This window comes from Trachypithecus francoisi, unplaced genomic scaffold, assembly GCF_009764315.1.
Source record: "Trachypithecus francoisi isolate TF-2019V2 unplaced genomic scaffold, Tfra_2.0 Lachesis_group15, whole genome shotgun sequence".
NCBI classification, from domain to species: Eukaryota; Metazoa; Chordata; class Mammalia; order Primates; family Cercopithecidae; genus Trachypithecus; species Trachypithecus francoisi.
This window is the reverse complement of record NW_022681460.1, coordinates 114,619,427-114,639,535: the sequence shown is the minus strand read 5'-3', so window position 1 is coordinate 114,639,535 and position 20,109 is coordinate 114,619,427. Positions and strand designations below refer to the sequence as shown.

Below are 20,109 nucleotides of genomic sequence, written 5' to 3'. Positions count from 1 at the left end.
GGACCCCTCACCTTCCTTTTCCCAATGCCAGCCTCACAAAGTCTGGTCCCATGTCCCCTGGGATTTTGCTACGGGAGATGACTCACTTAATTAACACGCTGCTCCTGACCCTACACTTGGAAGCAAAGATTCTGTTCCTTTGATTTTTGCCAAAGCTGCTTACGAAACTGTATCTTGTGTTGGTGCCCAAGGTGTGTAAAAATACAAGTTCATCATTTCCCTGATACAAATCAGGACAGGCTAAATTTAGTGCCTCACCTGCTCCTAACTAGCCTGTCCCACCGTCATGTCTGCCGCCGGGCTGTGGTGCTGTCTGAGGTTCTGTGTCCCTCTGAGGGCAGGGATACCCAGACACAGAGGTCAGTTGTCAAACACGGCCACGGTGCTCGGGAGGCTGGCTGCAGACGGGCGATTAACGCTGGGTGTCTTCTTTAGTCTTATTTTTTTGTAGAGACGAGGTCTCGCTTTGGTGCCCAGGCTGGTCTCGAACTCCTGGACGCAAGCGATCCTCTTGCTTGGGCGTGGGCCACCGCGCCCGTCCCAACGCTGGGCGTCTTGCAGACCTTGGTCACAGGCTTAAGGGAAAGGCCTAGCGCCTGGCCGCGCGTGCCTCTGGTTTCGAGGGACATGGACTGCGTGCCCGGGGCCCCTCCGCACTCCGTATCAGACCCTGCGTCCGTCAGGTCAGCGCGGGGCCTGGGCTGGGCCTCGCCCTCTGCGGCGTCAGCGCCCCGCAACCCCTGGGGCACCTGCGACCGCTGGGCCGCGAGCCAGGAGTGCGCCGCCTCCTGGCCTCATCCACGTGAGAACGCTTTACCCCGGAAGGGCTCAGCTCCCAGGGGGCTATGTCCCTGTGCGTCTCTCGCTCGCCGCGCGGTGCCGTTTACTGGTCCGCACCATGCGTGGGTCGTGGTCGCGGTCGCGCCCGCTGGTAGCTGTACGGCGGGAACCGTTCTAAGTAAGGTTTGACTCTGCGCGCCCCTTGCCAGGGACGTCACGTCACGCCTCCACTCGCAGCCTCGGAGCACCCCCGCGTCCCGCGCCCGAGGATCGCGACCCCAGCTCCGGCGAGACGAGGTCTATAAAGAAGAAGAACACCCCCTCGCAGCCGCCGCACTGCCGCGACCCTCCCGGCGCCTGCCTTTATAGCAAGCCGGCGAGGGGCTGGGGCACAGCCGGGACGTGCTGACGTCAGGCCCGACGGAGGGCGGGGCCGGGGCGGCGGCGGCGGCGTTAGTTCTCCGGGTACCTCAGGAGGCTCAGCCTCCTTAGTCTCCTCATCCTGCTTCACGGGCTGCGCGGCCTCCGGTCTCCGCGGCCCCCGTCCCGTCGCCCGTCGCCCGGCCCCTCGCCGCCCTCCCTAGGCCGCCCCGCCGCCATGGGCCTGCGCCCGCCGCGCCGCCGGGCCGAGGGCAGCTGAGGCGCGGCGCAAAGATGGGCGAGGACGGAGCAGGGCCCGAGCGCCAGCCCCAGCAGCCCGGGCGCCCCGCGCGCGCCCGCCCGCGCCGCCGAGGGGATGCCCGCGCCCGCCGCCGCGCCCTGAGCGCCTTTGTCTGTCGCCCGCGCCCTCCGCACCACTAGCCTCTCGGGAGCATGGCGTCGGCCCCGCCGGCCTCGCCCCCGGGCTCGGAGCCGCCGGGGCCCGACCCGGAGCCGGGCGAGCCGGACGGGCCAGGGGCGGCGCAGCCGGCGCCGAGCCCTGCGGAGCTGCGCCTCGGAGCGCTCGCCGCCGGCCCGGACCCGGAGCCCCCGGGCCTGGATGAGCCTGCGCCCGGAGCCGCTGCGGATAGCGGGGCGCGCTGGAGCGCCAGGCCGGCCCCGGGGCTGGAGGGAGGCCAGCGGGACCCCGGGGCGCCCGCCCCGCCGCCGTGCTCCGGCCCGCTGGGGCAGCTCGAGAGCCCGGAAGCCCCGGGCCCAGGGCCCCGCTCCGAGGCGCCGCTTCCAGAACTCGACCCGTTGTTCTCCTGGACTGAGAAGCCCGAGGAGTGTGGCCCCCCGGGCTGCCCGGAGAGCGCGCCTTTCCGCTTGCAGGGGTCCAGCAGCAGCCACCGAGCGCGGGGCGAGGTCGACCTCTTCTCTCCCTTCCCCGAGCCCACGGTGGGCGAGCTGGCGCTGGAGGAGGGTCCCGGGTCCCCGCCGCAGCCCTCGGATCTCAGCCAGACCCACCCCCTTCCGAGCGAGCCCGCGGGGAGTCAGGAGGACGGCCCCCGCCTCCGAGCCGTGTTCGATGCCCTGGACGGGGATGGGGACGGTTTCGTCCGCATCGAGGACTTCGTCCAGTTTGCCACGGTCTACGGGGCAGAGCAGGTACGGAGCGGCCCGGGCCGGGGCGTGGGAACCGGGCAGGTGCGTGGCTGGCCTCCGGGGTTGATGTGGGACCGGTCGACGCGGCCCCTGGAGTCGGGAAAGGCACTGTCAAGACCTGCGGGTCCTGCTTTTACTGCTTATTGAGCACTTCGGCCCTGGATTTCTGGTTGAATTTCACTGGAGTCCCTCTTCCCTTCTTAAAAGGAGGTTCTATTCTGGGGAGTCCGTTTCTTCCCATCCCCCCATCGCCTCGTCAGCTGGATCTTACAGAGGTCAGCTCCCGGCCTGGGGACTCCCCCCCCAGGGTGCCTGATCGACGTGCCCCTGAATGAAAAAGTTCCCCGCGATTCCCTCACCCGAGGGCCCAGATGTTGCTCGGCTGAATTTACCCAAGTTCGAACCGCAGAGGCCAGGCTGCCCAGACACCTTGAGATCCTACTGATAGCTACCTATTTTGAGCACAATTGCTTTTACTGTGTGTGGTTGACATCTTTTCTACTTAGATATCATCTTTTATTGTTTGGGAGACAGTCGATGCTTGTAGAAGGTCCTGGAATTAAGAATTTTTACTTTGGTGCCTTTGGGGAGGAAGGGAATGAGCCTCTGAGCTTGGTGGCAAATACAGAAGTCTAGCAGAACTCCATTAGGGCCGCCTCCACTCTAGGAGAGGTGAAATGCGTGGACAGGCCCTGCGCACAATACAATGTGTCAGGGGTCCACGCGGTCCTCAGGGCGCCTGCTCCTGGGGGGAAGGTGGGCCGGAAGATGCAGTTGTTCCTATCTCCCTCAGCACTTAATAAGTTTAAGTGGAGATAACAGCAGGGCGGTGTGTGTTCTGCCAATAACCCGGTGGACATCAAATAATACCAGCGCTCACTTTTAAATAGTTTACTTTATAGGAAATCCCTAAGGTACATCTGTCAATTTTTTGTATTTTGTTGACTTCTCACACATGCAGACATCTGGTAAGTGGGTGTTCAAGTACATATGCATGTTTAAGCCAAGAGGTCTGTAAGAAAAGACGTAAAATTGGCACACTGCTATTTAGGGTGTCAGTCATAACATTAAGAACCTTGATGGCCGGGTGCGGTGGCTCATGCCTATAATCCCAGCACTTTGGGAGGCCGAGGCAGGCGGATCACTAGGTCAGGAGATCGAGACCATCCTGGCTAACACGGTGAAACCCCGTCTCTACTAAAAAATACAAAAAAATTAGCCGGTGTGGTGATGGGCACCTGTAGTCCCTGCTATTTGGGAGGCTGAGGCAGGAGAATGGCGTGAGCCCAGGAGGCGGAGCTTGCAGTGAGCTGAGATTGTGCCACTGCCCTCCAGCCTGGGCAAGAGCGAGACTTCCATCTCAAAAAAAACGAAAAACAGGGTCCTGATAAATCAGGGTTCCTCGCTGAGTTCACACTAAGAAGGTGTACAGACAGGTGCCTGTGGGGCAGCCTGCACTGCTCATGTGCTTAGCTCCAGTTGGGATACTGTCAGGATAGTTTTCCACCTACTCTAATGGGCAGTAAAATATGTGACTGATACTTTCCTGCATGGTCAGTGTGGATGGTGGTTGCTGGTCTAGGTGTTTTGCTGCGTTTCCTTCTTGTCCCTGGGCTGGAGAGCACCTTGAGCTCCCTTGGTTGCTGTTGGCTAGTGTGCTGTGCTTCTCCCAAACATACTCTTGCTTTAGTACAGCAAGGAAGGCAGGAGAGTACCACCTTTGCTCCTTGTTACCACAACCCAACTTTGATAGAGAGCTTCTGTGAGGCTCAGGTATGTTTCCACTGGATTATACCACGGTTCTCTGAGATGGTAGGCAAGCATGGTTCATCCCCACTTTGCAGGGAAGAAACCGAAAACCCAGAAAGGCTAATATAGCTCTCCCAAGGCCTCACAGGAGTAGAACTAGATCTTTTGGCTCTTAGACCTTAGATGCCTCTTAGATGTGGTGGCTCACAATATCCCTATTGTGATAATAACTTTTTGACTTTCATAGAATTCTTTTTATTTGAGAAACTGCTTTTGTCATAACCTCCCTTAATGATCACAGTGGGAAAAACTTCGGGTTGCTATTTGGGGCTAAGCTTTCTTGTTATCACAAAGTAGAAATGAGACAAAATTCTTCACTCTGACAGTTCTTGGTGGAATTCGAAGGTTAGGGGCAAGGACTTGGGGTTTGATGAGGATGGGAAAGTGGAAGGGATCTCCTGTGGTGTTACTCCTTCCGTCTGTTCTGCTGGATGGCTTAGGAAGAAGCCATGTTGGGTGTGATCTGAGTGCCTGAACTTGGACCAGCTTCCTGGAATGGAGGAGAGCTCTTGATTTCTTCAAGCTAAGTTACTGTCTGGCAGCAGATAATTTACAGGGTAAAGAAAGGTTGATTTTCATGTTATGTAACCCTGTAGCCATTCCTCAGTCTCAGCAGTCTTGGTTCATCTGTAAACTACCCACTTACTACCCCCAGATGATTTTTGAAGTGGATTCCTGACGTTATATCATTTCTTCCATAAATGCTTCAGTATGTATTTCCAAAATATATCAATTCTTTTGAAAACATTAATGATTTTTTTTTTTTTTTTTTTTTTTTTTTGAGACGGAGTCTCGCTCTGCCGCCCAGGCTGGAGTGCTGTGGCCAGATCTCAGCTCACTGCAAGCTCCGCCTCCCGGGTTCATGCCATTCTCCTGCCTCAGCCTCCCGAGTAGCTGGGACTACAGGCGCCCGCCACCTCGCCCGGCTAATTTTTTTGTATTTTTTAGTAGAGACGGGGTTTCACCGTGTTAGCCAGGATGGTCTCGATCTCCTGACCTCGTGATCCACCCGTCTCGGCCTCCCAAAGTGCTGGGATTACAGGCTTGAGCCACCGCGCCCGGCCAACATTAATGATTTTTTAAAAAACCCTAGGGAACAGTTCAGATAAACTGGATAACAGCAATAAAGATTGTAAGTTTTTGTACTTTCTACCTTGAGATTTCAAAATATTGAACACATGAGAGACTCTTAGGCCAGTCACATTACTGTCCGTGATGATAACAACTAGATTATCTTAATTTTTTTTTTTTTTTTGAGACGGAGTCTCGCTCTGTCGCCCGGGCTGGAGTGCAGTGGCCAGATCTCAGCTCACTGCAAGCTCCACCTCCCGGGTTTACGCCATTCTCCTGCCTCAGCCTCCCGAGTAGCTGGGACTACAGGCGCCCACCACTTCGCCTGGCTAGTTTTTTGTATTTTTTAGTAGAGACGGGGTTTCACCGTGTTAGCCAGGATGGTCTTGATCTCCTGACCACGTGATCCGCCCGTCTCGGCCTCCCAAAGTGCTGGGATGACAGGCTTGAGCCACCGCGCCCGGCCTTTTTTTTTTTTTTTGAGATGGAGTCTTGCTTGCTCTGTTGCCCAGGCTGGAGTGCAATGGCATGATCTCAGCTCACTGCAACCTCTGCCTCCTAGGTTCAAGCGATTCTCCTGCTTCATTCAACTTCCTGAGTAGCTGGGATTACAGGCGCCTGCCACCACACTTGGCTAGTTTTTGTATTTTTAGTAGAGAAGGGGTTTCTCCATGTTGGCCAGGCTGGTCTTGAACTCTTGACCTTAGGTGATCCACCCGCCACTTTGTAATCCCAAGTGCTGGGATTACAGGCGTGAGCCACCGCGCCTGGCCAAGTATCTTAATTTTTATCAAATTTTCAGAGGTATCATCTTCAGTGTCTTCTTTTTTTTTTTTTTTTTTTTGAGACGGAGTCTTGCTCTGTCGCCCGGTCTGGAGTGCAGTGGCCGGATCTCAGCTCACTGCAAGCTCCGCCTCCCGGGTTCACGCCATTCTCCTGCCTCAGCCTCCCGAGTAGCTGGGACCACAGGCGCCCGCCACCTCGCCCGGCTAGTTTTTTGTATTTTTAGTAGAGACGGGGTTTCACCGTGTTAGCCAGGAGGTCTCGATCTCCTGACCTCGTGATCCACCCGTCTCGGCCTCCCAAAGTGCTGGGATTACAGGCTTGAGCCACCGCGCCCGGCCCATCTTCAGTGTCTTCTATGTAATCTGTTTATGAAAGTAGCATTTTAAATTATTTAAATGGATTATCTGAATTTTTAATAGAAGCAGCTCCTGTTTATAATACAGGTGGCTTTTGTGTCCCTCTTTCTTTAGCAATGTCATGGTGTGTTTGGATCTAATTACATCATCTGGTGATAGATCAGGTGTGGTGTAATGTAACACAGTGTTATGTTAGCAGGAATCAGCAGATGAAAGGAGCAAGTGGAGCTTTCTGGTTATATTTTCTTGAAATAGGAATTTATAGTCAGATGCATCCAGGAATTAGGTATGAAGTTGGAATAGGTGATTTTTTTTTTTTTTTTGAGACGGAGTCTCGCTTTGTTGCCCAGGCTGGAGTGCAGTGGCCGGATCTCAGTTCACTGCAAGCTCCGCCTCCCGGGTTGACGCCATTCTCCTGCCTCAGCCTCCCGGGTAGCTGGGACTACAGGCGCCCGCCACCTCGCCCGGCTAGTTTTTTGTATTTTTTAGTAGAGACGAGGTTTCTTTTTTTTTTTTTTTTTTTTTTTTTGAGACGGAGTCTCGCTCTGTAGCCCGGGCTGGAGTGCAGTGGCCGGATCTCAGCTCACTGCAAGCTCCGCCTCCTGGGTTTACGCCATTCTCCTGCCTCAGCCTCCCGAGTAACTGGGACTACAGGCGCCCGCCACCTCGCCCGGCTAGTATTTTTGTATTTTTTTTTTTAGTAGAGACGGGGTTTCACCGTGTTAGCCAGGATGGTCTCGATCTCCTGACCTCGTGATCCACCCGTCTCGGCCTCCCAAAGTGCTGGGATTACAGGCTTGAGCCACCGCGCCCGGCCAAGAGACGAGGTTTCACCGTGTTCGCCAGGATGGTTTCGATCTCCTGACCTCATGATCCGCCCGTCTCGGCCTCCCAAAGTGCTGGGATTACAGGCTTGAGCCACCGCGCCGGGCCGGAGTAGGTGATTTTTAAGGCTTCAGCCATCTCTGGAGATTGACATGACCCTTTCATGCTGCGAGGACTGATGCTTTTGTGTTTACTACCACCCGTCGTGAAGCAGAGATTGTAAAATAAATTCTAAGAGTGTTGTGAGAAAGGGTTACTTTAATTTTGTTTTGTTTTTAAAGATTATGACTTTACGTGTAATTTTTACAGTCACTTAAGCATTTGTATTTTAATAGCCACTGATTCTTTTCAGAGAATGTCCTTCAGTAACCTTGGTAGGCATTGTGTGTCTTCAGTACTTGCAGAAATAGGCTGCTGAAGGAAGTGTGGATGCTCAGATCTCCCTACATTTTTTTATTTCAGCACCGCCACTGGTGGCAGTAGAAAGTTCCTAGGGACGTTAGACTGCACCTTTTTGTTTGTTTGTTTTGAGACAGGATCTCACTGTGTCACCCAGTCTGGAGTGCAGTGGCAAGATCTCAGCTCACTGCAACCTCCACCTCCTGGGCTCAAACAGTCCTCCCATCTTAGCCTCCTGAGTAGCTGGGACTATAGGCGGGCATGACCATGCTCTGCTAATTTAAAAAAATTGGCTGGGTGCGGTGGCTCACGCCTGTAATCCCAGCACTTTGGGAGGCTGAGGTGGGTGGATCACGCGGTCAGGAGATCAAGATCATCTTGGCTAACATGGTGAAACCCCGTCTTTACTAAAAATACAAAAATTAAAAAAAATTATTTTTGTAGAGACAATGTATATAGTATAGTGATATTGCCCAGGCATATTATTGAACTCCTAGGCTCTAGTGACCCTCCTCAGGCCTCAGCTTCCCAAGGTGCTGGGATTGCAGGCATGAGCCATAGCGCCTGGCCTGGCATCACCTTTTATTTGCCCTGTATCATTTCCAGTCTGTTAGCCTTGAATTTGAGTGAAGGTGTGTGTGAATGAGAGTGAGCATGTGTGTGTGTGTGAGCAGTTATGTATGTGATGTGTGTAATGTGTGTGTGTAATATGTGTGTGGTGAGATGTGTGGGAGCATGTGTCTGCAGGAGAGGGACGTGTATGTAGGAGTGGGATATCTGTGTGGACGTGACTTGTTACGTGTGTGTGTGAGCAGTTATGTATGTGATGTGTGTAATGTGTGTGTGTAATATGTGTGTGGTGAGATGTGTGGGAGCATGTGTCTGCAGGAGAGGGACGTGTATGTAGAGTGGGATATCTATGTGGATGTGGCTTGTTATGTGTGTGTGTGAGCAGTTATGTATGTGGTGTGTATTGTGTGTGTGTGTAATATGTGTGTGGTGAGATGTGTGGGAGCATGTGTCTGCAGGAGAGGGACGTGTACGTAGAGTGGGATATCTGTGTGGACGTGGCTTGTTATGTGTGTGTGTGAGCAGTTATGTATGTGATGTGTGTAATGTGTGTGTGTAATATGTGTGTGGTGAGATGTGTGGGAGCATGTGTCTGCAGGAGAGGGACATGTATGTAGAGTGGGATATCTGTGTGGACGTGGCTTGTTACGTGTGTGTGTGAGCAGTTATGTATGTGATGTGTGTAATATGTGTGTGTAATATGTGTGTGGTGAGATGTGTGGGAGCATGTGTCTGCAGGAGAGGGACGTGTATGTAGGAGTGGGATATCTGTGTGTACGTGGCTTGTTATGTGTGTGTGTGAGCAGTTATGCATGTGATGTGTAATGTGTGTGTGTGTAATATGTGTGTGGTGAGATGTGTGGGAGCATGTGTCTGCAGGAGAGGGACGTGTATGTAGAGTGGGATATCTGTGTGGACGTGGCTTGTTACGTGTGTGTGTGAGCAGTTATGTATGTGATGTGTGTAATGTGTGTGTGTAATATGTGTGTGGTGAGATGTGTGGAGCATGTGTCTGCAGGAGAGGGACGTGTATGTAGGAGTGGGATATCTGTGTGTACGTGGCTTGTTATGTGTGTGTGTGAGCAGTTATGCATGTGATGTGTAATGTGTGTGTGTGTAATATGTGTGTGGTGAGATGTGTGGGAGCATGTGTCTGCAGGAGAGGGACGTGTATGTAGAGTGGGATATCTGTGTGGACGTGGCTTGTTACGTGTGTGTGTGAGCAGTTATGTATGTGATGTGTGTAATGTGTGTGTGTAATATGTGTGTGGTGAGATGTGTGGGAGCATGTGTCTGCAGGAGAGGGACGTGTATGTAGAGTGGGATATCTGTGTGTACGTGGCTTGTTATGTGTGTGTGAGCAGTTATGCATGTGATGTGTAATGTGTGTGTGTGTAATATGTGTGTGGTGAGATGTGTGGGAGCATGTGTCTGCAGGAGAGGGACGTGTATGTAGAGTGGGATATCTGTGTGTACGTGACTTGTTGTGTGTGTGTGAGCAGTTATGTATGTGATGTGTGTAATGTGTGTGTAATATGTGTGTGGTGAGATGTGTGGGAGCATGTGTCTGCAGGAGAGGGACGTGTATGTAGGAGTGGGATATCTGTGTGTACGTGGCTTGTTATGTGTGTGTGTGAGCAGTTATGCATGTGATGTGTAATGTGTGTGTGTAATATGTGTGTGGTGAGATGTGTGGGAGCATGTGTCTGCAGGAGAGGGACGTGCATGTAGAGTGGGATATCTGTGTGGACGTGGCTTGTTATGTGTGTGTGTGAGCAGATGAGTGTATGTCTTCTGGGTCTACATGTTGACTGAATTGCTAAAAGGCAAATGAAGCTTGGGTTATATAAAACAGAAAATGACCAATAATCCCACTATCCTGAGAAAAACATCACCATTACTTTAGTACATTTCTTTTCAGACTTTTTTTTTCTTTTTAAATAGAGTCTTGCTCTCTCCTCCAGGCTGGAGTGCAGTGGCGCAATCTCAGCTCACTGCAGCCTCCACCACCTGGGTTCAAGTGATTGTCCTGCCTGAGCCTCCTGAGTAGCTTGGACTACAGGCGTGCAACGCTTGGCTAATTTTTATATTTTTAGTAGAGATGAGGTTTCACCATGTTGACCAGGCTGGTCTCAAACCCCTGACCTCAAGTGATCCACCTGCCTCGGCCTCCCAAAGTGTTGGGATTACAGGTGTGAGCCACTGTGCCTGGCCTAGACCTTTTTTATACATAGACACAGACACACAGGTGACTGTCCATAAAGGTACACAATTGAGATCATATTGGGGTAGAAGCTAAATTTTTTTTTTTTTTTTTTTTTTGAGACGGAGTCTCGCTCTGTCGCCCAGGCTGGAGTGCAGTGGCGCAGTCTTGGCTCACTGCAGGCTCCGTCTCCTGGGTTCATGCCATTCTCCTGCCTCAACCTCTTGAGTAGCTGGAACTACAGGCACATGCCACCACACCTGGCTAATTTATTGTATTTTTAGTAGAGACAGGGTTTCACCGTGTTAGCCGGGATGGTCTCGGTCTCCTGACTTCGTGATCCGCCCGCTTTGGCCTCCCAAAGTGCTGGGATTACAGGCGTGGGCCACTGGCCTGGCAGGTGTATATGTTAATGGAAACCTAAGGTTTACTTGTCCCCAGGAAAATTCAGAATTGTTAAGGATGGCCTGAGCAGTGGCTAACACCGGTAATCCCAGCACTCTGGGAGGCTGAGGTGGGCAGATCACCTGAGGTCATGAGTTTAAGACCAACCTGGCCAACATGGCAAAACCTAAACTCTACTGTCTACTAAAAATACAAAAATTAGACAAGGCGCGGTGGCTCACGCCTGTAATCCCAGCATTTTGGGAGGCCGAGGCAGGCGTATCACGAGGTCAAGAGATCAAGACTAGCCTAAGCCACGTGGTGAAACCCTGCCTCTACTAAAAATACAAAAAATTAGCCGGGTGTGGTGCATGCACCTGTAATCCCAGCTACTTGGGAGGCTGAGGCAGGAGAACTGCTTGAATCTGGGAGGTGGAGGTTGCAGTGAGCTGAGGTCTCACCACTGCACTCCAGCTTGTGTGACAGATCAAGACTCTGTCTTAAAAAACAAAAACAGGCCAGGTGCAGTGGCTCACGCCTGTAATCCCAGCACTTTGGGAGGCTGAGATGGGCAGATCACGAGGTCAGGAGATCGAGACTATCCTGGCTAACACGGTGAAACCCTGTCTCTACTAAAAAGACAAAAATTAGCCGGGCGCAAAGGCGGGCGCCTGTAGACCCAGCTACATGGGAGGCTGAGGCAGGAGAATGACGTGAACCTGGGAGGCAGAGCTTGCAGTGTGTGGAGATCGCGCCACTGCACTCCAGCCTGGATGACAGAGCGAGACTCCATCTCAAAAAACAAAAACACCCAGGCGCGGTGGCTCAAGTCTGTAATCCCAGCACTTTGGGAGGCCGAGACGGGCGGATCACAAGGTCAGGAGATCGAGACCATCCTGGCTAACCCGGTGAAATTCCGTCTCTACTAAAAAAATACAAAAAAACTAGCCGGGCGAGGTGGCGGGCGCCTGCAGTCCCAGCTACTCGGGAGGGTGAGGCAGGAGAACAGCATAAACCCGGGAGGCGGAGCTTGCAGTGAACTGAGATCCGGCCACTGCACTCCAGCCTGGGCGGCAGAGCGAGACTCCGTCTCAAAAAAAAAAAAAAAAAAAAAAAAAATTAGCTGGGCTTGGTGGTGGGCACCTGTAATCCCAGCTACTCGGGAGACTGAGGTAGGAGAATTGCTTGAACCCTGGAGGTGAAGGTTGCTGTGAGCTGAGATTGTGCCACTGCACTCCAGCCTGGGTAACAGAGCGAGACTCTGTCTCAAAAAAAAAAAAAAAGTTAAGGACTATTCTAGTTCCAGTTTAGAATCTAACATACAGGAAGAGTTTAATTATATGTAGATGGTGCAGACAAGGTTGTTAAGGGCACCAGGCTTATGAATTGCTTCTCTTCCAACCACTTATTTTGTTTAAATTCTGGAAACATTCAATCTAAACATTAGTTATATCAGACAAAAGGATTAGGCATCCACTTAAGTCTATTATGTAGCTCATCAAAGTGATAATTATAAAGGCTCCAAACTTACTTTGAATAACACTTGTAAGTTATTATGATAGAGTGATGTACTAAATATATGCCACACTTACAACCATGTAGAATTGTTACAAGTGAAAGAAGTTTTGAAGATATATTAAAAGTACTTTTAGTTTTGTGTTGAGAGACGTGAGTGTGTAGGACAGGGTGTGTGGTGGGAATGGTTTTATGTGAGGTCTTGTCTATATTTCCTGTTACGTTACTGATTTGGATTATTTTGAAAAGTAGTGCTTTTGCACATAGCATAGAGTTCAAACAGTACAGAAGGGAATCTAGTAAAAAAAAAATCATTACAGTTGGTAGAAATAAAGAAAATTAAGTAAACCCTAAAAATAAAATATTTACATACTTTGAGTTCATTAAGGTTCGTACAAAATATACAAAATGCATCTAAAGAAACTTGGATTTTCTAGTAAATTGAAGAACTAGATGGAACATTGAATTTGCATCTGCAGATGCTTTATGAAGATGGGCTATTTTTATTGATACTTGGAAAAATGCATATTAGAAAATGCCTGTAATTCCTGCTTCTTGGAGAAGGAAAAAAAATGCTTGTAATCCTTTTATAATTTTTTGTAATTTTTTCCTTTTTTTTTTTTTTTAAGAGATGGGATCATTGGCAAGGTGTGGTGGCTCACACCTGTAATCCCAGCACTTTGGGAGGCCGACGCGGGCAACTCACAAGGTCAGGAGTTCGAGACCAGCCTGACCAATGTGGTGAAACCCCGTCTCTGCTAAAAATACAAAAAATTAACCAGGCATGGTGGCAGGCGCCTGTTATCCCAGCTACTCGGGGGTTGAGGCAGGAGAATCGCTTGAACCCGGGAGGCAGAGGTTACAGTGAGCCAAGATCGCGCCCCTGGATCTCACTTTGTCATCCAGGCTGGACTGCAGTGGTGTGATCATGTATAGTTCACTGCAGCCTTGAACTTCTGGGCTGGGTTCAAGGGATTCTCCCACTTCAGCCTCCAGGGACATGCCCCTACACCCAGCCAATGTTATATTTGTTTATTTATTTATTTATTTGTTTATTTTTGAGGCAGGGTTTGGCCGTGTTGCCCAGGGTGGAGTGCAGTGGCATGATCTCAGTTCACTGCAAGCTCCAAGTCCCAGGTTCAAGAGATCCTCCTGCCTCAGTCTCCTGAGTAGCTGGGACTATAGGTGCGTGCCAGCACACCCAGCTAACTTCTGTGTTTTTTGTAGAGATGAGGTTTTGCCATGTTGCCAGTCTGCTGAGCTCAAGGGATCTGCCCACCTTGGCGTCTGAAAGTGCTGAGATTACAGGTGTGAGCTACTGTGCCCTTACTGTGAGCCTTATTTTTATTTTTTATAGAGACGAGTTCTCACTATGTTACCTGGGTGAACTCCTGGCCTCAAGCAATCCTCCTATTTTGGCCTCCCAAAGTATTGAGATTATGGGCGTGACCTCCTTGCTAGGCCAGCAAATTCTTAGTGACAGAATTACAGCGAGATAGGAAGAATAAGTCCTAGTGTTCTGCCACTGTAGGATGATGGTAGTTAAAAATCTGTTTTTCCAAATAGCTAGAAGGGAGGAGTCAGGTGCAGTGGCTCACACTTGTAATCCCAGCACTTTGGGAGGCCAGGGAGGGTGAATCACCTGAGGTCAGGAGTTGGAGACCAGCCTGGATAACAGGGCATGAAACCCCGTCTCTACTAAAAATACAAAAATTAGTTGAATGTGGTGGTGGGCACCTGACGTAGTCCCAGCTACTGGGGAGGCTAAGGCAGGAAAATCGTTGGAACCCGGGAGGCAGAGGTTGCAGTGAGGCGAGATTGCGCCACTGCACTCCAGCCTGGGTGACAGAGGGAGACTCCGTCTCAGAAAAAAAGGCTAGGTGCGATGGCTCATTCCTGTAATCCTAGCACTTTGGGAGGCTGAGGCAGGAGGATCACCTGAGGTCAGGATTTCTAGACCAGTGTGGCCAACATGGTGAAACCCCATCTCTAATAGAAATACAAAAACCGAGCCAGGTGTGGTGGTGCATGCCTGTGATCCCAGTGAGCTAAGATAGTGCCATTGCACTCCAGCCTGGACAACAAGAATGAAACGCCATCTCAAAAAAAAAAAAAAAAAAACCAAAAAACTAGTTGGAGGATATTGAGTCTCCCCGACCCAAAGAAGTGATAAATGTTGAAGATGAGAGATGTGCTGAGTACGCGGAACTGATAACTGTATGTTATAGACATCAGAAGATCACTGTGCAGCCATGAGCACGCAAGATTGTTATGTCAGTTAATCAAATAAAGGGGAAAAATTCTTAGTGAAAAGAAGTGTACTAATTGCACAGTAATTATTACTATTCTTTTTTGAGACGGAGTCTCGCTCTGTCGCCCAGGCTGGAGTGCAGTGGCCGGATCTCGGCTCACTGCAAGCTCCGCCTCCCGGGTTTACGCCATTCTCCTGCCTCAGCCTCCCGAGTAGCTGGCACTACAGGTGCCCGCCACCTCGCCCGGCTAGTTTTTTTTTTGTATTTTTAGTAGAGACGCGGTTTCACCGTGTTAGCCAGGATGATCTAGATGTCCTGACCTTGTGATCTGCCTGCCTCGGTCTCCCAAAGTACTGGGATTACAGGCATGAGGCACCGCGCCCGGCCAAAACATTTTTTAAAGAGATAGGGCTTTGCTCTGTCACCCAGGTAGGAGTACACTGGCGCCATCACAACTCACTGCAGCCTTGAACTCCTGGTCTCAAGTGATCCTCCCGCCTTAGCCTCCTCTTTGTAGCTGGCACTACAGATGTGCACCACTGCACCTGGCTTTCAGAAGTTCTTGAGACTAACAGACTAGGAAATATGGATTCAGTGTCATGATTAGGGAGGAAAATAAATTCTTTAAGTAGGTAGTTTTATTTTTCTCTCCAGATACTTCATGCTTGTGTCTGTCTGTGTGTCTGTCTGTGGCTAGTCAAGTGAAGCAGTGGGAATGGAGAAGGCCCAAAGCAACCCGTAACTGATTGTGGTCAGTCAGCCATAAACACCGCTGCAGTCGGACCAGCTCACTTGGTTTGAGCACATTCGTATTACTCTGGTTACCATCTTGTGATATTGTTGTGTTTTTCGTAAGTTTCAAAACAGAGCTCATGTTGAGCCAGTGTCCTGTGTGTGCGACTAAAACAGGCGTCCTGGCTCTTCAGCCTTCAAGTCTGCTGATGGGTGTGGACCCACAAAATCTAAGACAGGTCTCAGTTAATTTAGAATGTTTATTTTGCCAGGGTTGAGGACGCATGCCCATGACGCAGCCTTAGGTACTCCTGATGACATGTGGCCAAGGTGATCGGGGCACAGCTTGGTTTTATGCATTTTAGGGAGACATGCGACATCATTCAATATGTGAAAGAAGTACATTGGTTCATTCGGGAAAGGTGGGACAACTCCAAGCAAAGGTAGGAAGACATGAAACAGGGAGGGGCTTCCAGGTCACAGATAGGTGAGAGACAAAGGGTTGCATTTTTTTTGTTTTTGTTTTTGAGACGGGGTCTTGCTCTATTGCCCAGCTGGAGTGCGGTTGTGCAATCTCAGATCAGTGCAGCCTCTGCCTCCTGGTTTCTTTTTTTTTTTTTTTTTTTTTGAGGCGGAGTCTCGCTCTGTCGCCCGGACTGGAGTGCAGTGGCCAGATCTCAGCTCACTGCAAGCTCCGCCTCCTGGGTTTCCGCCATTCTCCTGCCTCAGCCTCCCAAGTAGCTGGGACTACAGGCGCCCGCCACCTCGCCCGGCTAGTTTTTGTATTTTTAGTAGAGACGGGGTTTCACCGTATTAGCCAGGATGGTCTCGATCTCCTGACCTCGTGATCCGCCCGTCTCGGCCTCCCAAAGTGCTGGGATTACAGGCTTGAGCCACCGCGCCCGGCATGCCTCCTGGTTTCAAGTGATTCTCCTGCCTCAGTCTTCCGAGTGGCTAGGGCTACAGGTGCGTGCCACCTCATCCGGCTAATTTTTTGTATTTTTAGTAGACATGGGGTTTCGCTGTGTTAGCCAGGATGGTCTTGATCTCCTGACCTCGTGATCCGTCCCCCCTTGGCCTCCGAAAATGCTGGAATTACAAGCATGAGCCACCACGCCCGGCCTTCTTGGTTGATTAATATTTATTTCTTTACTTTTATTTTCTTGTGAGACAGGGTCTCATTCTGTCACTTACAGTTGCATAAAATGGAAATGTTTCTGGACTACAGTAAATTTCTGTGTTTCTTTTTCTTTTTATTAAAGATTTACTAATTTTTGTATTTTTAGTAGAGGTGGGGTTTCGCCATGTCCCAGGTTGGTCTTCAACTCCTGACCTCAAGTGATCCGCCCACCTTGGCCTCCCAAAGTGCTGGGATGACAGGCATGAGCCACCTCGCTCAGCCCCTCTGCTGTCATCCCTTCCCTGGGATCAGTGGCCCAAAGTCCAAGGGAGGCTCTTGCTCTGCCTACCTTCCCCCCTTTCTCCTACCTGGTGGGCATCCTCGGCTAGGCCTGGCCAGCTGGCATCTTAATTTCCTGAAGGATTTTCTCTTTGCTGAATGATCCCCTTGCTTTGCTGGCCATGTCCTGTCTGCTGTTTCTTAGGTCAGTGATGCGTCTTCCTCAGAAAGATGTTCAAAATACACAGATTTTTTTTTATCCCTTATGGGAAGAAAGACTTCTGAAAATGCTGTGTGATGAATCCGGGAATGTTAGTTCTGGAGACCAGCCATGCTGGGGGATCAGGAAGGCATCCCTGCCATCCCTGCTGGTTCAGCTGGAGCTGTGCGTGCAGCAGGAAGTGAGGAGGTGAGAACAGGTGCTGGCACGGGCCCGCCTAGCTGACCTTGTCCCATCCTCTTCCTCCTCCAGCCGTCCTCCAGAACGCAGGATGGTCAGCTGGGACCATTTTTCTTTTCTTTTTTTTTTTTTTTGAGACAGAGTCTCACTCTGTCGGCCAAGCTGGAGAGTGCAGTGGTGCGGATCTCGGCTCACCACAACCTCCAGCTCTCAAGTTCAAGTGATTCTCCTGCATCTGCCTCCTGAGTAGCTGGGATGACAGGCGCCTGCCACCATGTCCGGCTAATTTTTTTTGTATTTTTATTAGAGATGGGGTTTCACCATGTTGGTCAGGCTGGTCTTGAACTTCTGACCTCAGGTAATCTACCCGCCTCAGCCTCCCAGAGTGTTGGGATTATAGGCCACTGTAGCCAGCGTGCCCGGCCCTATTTTTCTTTAAGCCTGTTCTGATCACTCAGTAACCTGGTATTCCCAGTCACTCAGTAGCCTGATGTTCCTGATCCCTAAGTCATGTGTAGCCATGATTAAACAAATGTACGCTCTAGGAGTGCACAGCAGGGGACGCGAGGTCTTCCCATCACTGTTGGCATGCTGGCATGTTCTCACGGGGTTTGAGTTTTCCCCTCTGTGTCACTCTCTAGTAAGTCCTGCTGATTCATTCAAAGGCCCACCTGTAGACCAGTGATGAGAATTAATTATTTGAAATATCCTGTAATGGTAATAAAATAATTGCTATACCGGGTACTCCATTGTTGCCTCTCTAAATTGATTTCACACACACAAGCCCTGATGTGCACAGGGACTGGCCTGGAGTCGGTGCCAGCTGCCCCTCTGGCTGGAGCCCTCCGCTCCATGCTGCTCCTTTCTTGGCCATGCAGCAAACACATATTTCTGTTCCCACACCAGGCACCCTTCCTTCTACGACATAGTAACAGCGTCTGAGTGACTGATCCTTTTGATCTGTCTCCCTAGAGAAGGAATTCCACAACTCTTGAACTATGGAGTTCTCTAATCATGCTGGGTTTTTTTGTTTTTGTTTTTGAGACGGGGTCTTGCTCTGTCACCCAGGCTGGAGTGCAGTGACTGCAGTGGTGCGATTTCAGCTCACTGCAGGCTCTGCCTCCCGGTTTCACACCATTCTCCTGCCTCAGACTCCCGAATAGCTGGGACTACAGGCGCCGCCACCGTGCCCGGCTAAGTTTTTGTATTTTTAGTGGAGACGGGGTTTCACCATGTTAGCCAGGATGGTCTCCATCTCCTGACCTTGTGATCCACCCACTTCAGCCTCCCAAAGTGCTGGAATTATAGGGGTGAGCTATCGCGCCCGGCCTCATGCTGCTTTCTAAGAGACGGGGTCTCACTGTGTTGCCCAGGCCTGAGTGCAGTGGCTGTTTACAGGCTCCGTCACAGACACTGCAGCCTCTAGCTCCTGGGCAGTCCTCCCGCCTCAGCTTCCCGAGTAGGTGGGACTCCTGGCCCATGCCACTGCACCCTGCTTATGATGCTGGTTTTTGAAATGGGGTTACTATTCCCATGGTGAGTGTCTTGGGGGAGTTTGGGGATGGTAGTTGGAGTTATAAATTCAACTGAGGTCTTTACTTTCATTCTGGAGGGTTATTAGAACCCTCGTGAAGGGGGGTTGCTATTTCAGGAGGAGCTGCAATGGCCAACCAGGAGTGCGCTAGGTCACATTTCTGGTTTTCCTCCTGCTCAGCTGGGCTGCTGCTTCTGGTGTCTGGATGTTTCCACAGTTCTCTACTTCTGAAGTGGCAATCCAGGGCGGTCAGGCAGGGGTGAATTGCTTTTCTGTGTCGTGCTGCTTTTTTTCTGACATAGTGGCAGTGTCTGCTGAGTCGTCCCAAAGCACAGAGTTTTGTGTCTTCGTGGGCAGGAGCTGGAGTCCACCCTGTTGCTTTAGTGGGTGGCCTTTGAACAAGAAAGAGAGCCGGTCTTACTTGTTGGGTGTAATTCTCCTGAGAATCAGAACAGGCTCCATGCTAGAGCGGTTATCTCTGCAAATGTTTCTTCCTCTCTTCCATCACTCTCAGCCCTTCTTTTTTTTTTTCCCACTTGTCTGCAAAGTTTTATTTCATTCCAACATTGGGTGGGTTGGTTTACTTTACTAAAATCCAAGAAAAACAAGGCTGAGGTTTTTGCTGTTGGAAATGAAAAGCCCTTTCATGGAAAAGTCCATCCCTGTCAGCATGGCTTCTTCTGTCTGGTGAGGAGAGAAGCAGCCATGAAGACATTTCCTCTTGGTGATTTAATTTTTAAGAACCCCCTTCAGGAAGCCTGCCCTGTGATGCATTTTAAGAGAAATACCAGTTAGTGAGGTTTCATCAGCACAGAGGAACACTTTGCTCTCTCTTGCAGACTAAGAAATAGCGAGTAGGAGAAGTCTTGGCATTTGGAACAGGTAAATCAAGAACCTGCTCTCGTTGGTTTGCGAGTGCCTTTAAAGCGAAAGCAAGAAACTTAGAAGGAAAACATCACAGATCATGCACACTTAAAATAAAAACGTGTAAAAGAAATAAATAAAAATAATAAAAACATGCAAATAAAGGAGAAAATAAAAACCCCATTCAGCACTGTGAATCTTTTCAGCCTTCTAGCTTTTAAATTTTTCTTTGTATAGGACAGTTAAACAAAACCAGAGTCATAATTGACCATTTTAACCCAGTTTAAGTCAACATATTGTTACCACCTCTTGACATCAGTGTATCTGCTTCTGCAGTACGATCTTTGGTGGTAGTGGTGGTTGTTGAGAGGGAGTCTCGCTCTTTCGCCCAGGCTGGAGTACATTGGCGCGATCTCAGCTCACTGCAACCTCCGTCTCCCGGGTTCAAGCAATTCTCCTGTCTCAGCATCCTGAGTAGCTGGGACTACAGGCGCCCCCTGCCACGCCTGGCTAATTTTTGTACTTTTAGTAGAGACGGGGTTTCACCGTGTTAGCCGGAATGGTCTCAATCTCCTGACCTCGTGATCCACCCGCCTCAGCCTCCCAAAGTGCTGAGATTAGAGGCGTGAGGCACCGCGCCTGGCCCTGCAGCATGATCTTAATGGCGTATAGCTTTTCTGCTGTGTAAATGAATATGCTAGAATTT

General features: G+C 50.4%; 1 protein-coding gene across 2 annotated transcripts in view; it reads left to right on the top strand.

The window, feature by feature from the left end:
• Window positions 1-1,197: 1,197 nt before the first annotated feature.
• The window catches only part of RAB11FIP3 (RAB11 family interacting protein 3), a 102,724-nt gene continuing 83,812 nt past the window's right edge, over window positions 1,198-20,109 (top strand). For both annotated transcript variants that reach the window (XM_033236410.1, XM_033236409.1), the window contains exon 1: window positions 1,198-2,307. In XM_033236410.1, coding sequence (XP_033092301.1) covers window positions 1,594-2,307 — 714 coding nt within the window. In that variant the 5' untranslated portion in view covers window positions 1,198-1,593. The remainder of the gene's footprint in view (window positions 2,308-20,109) is intronic.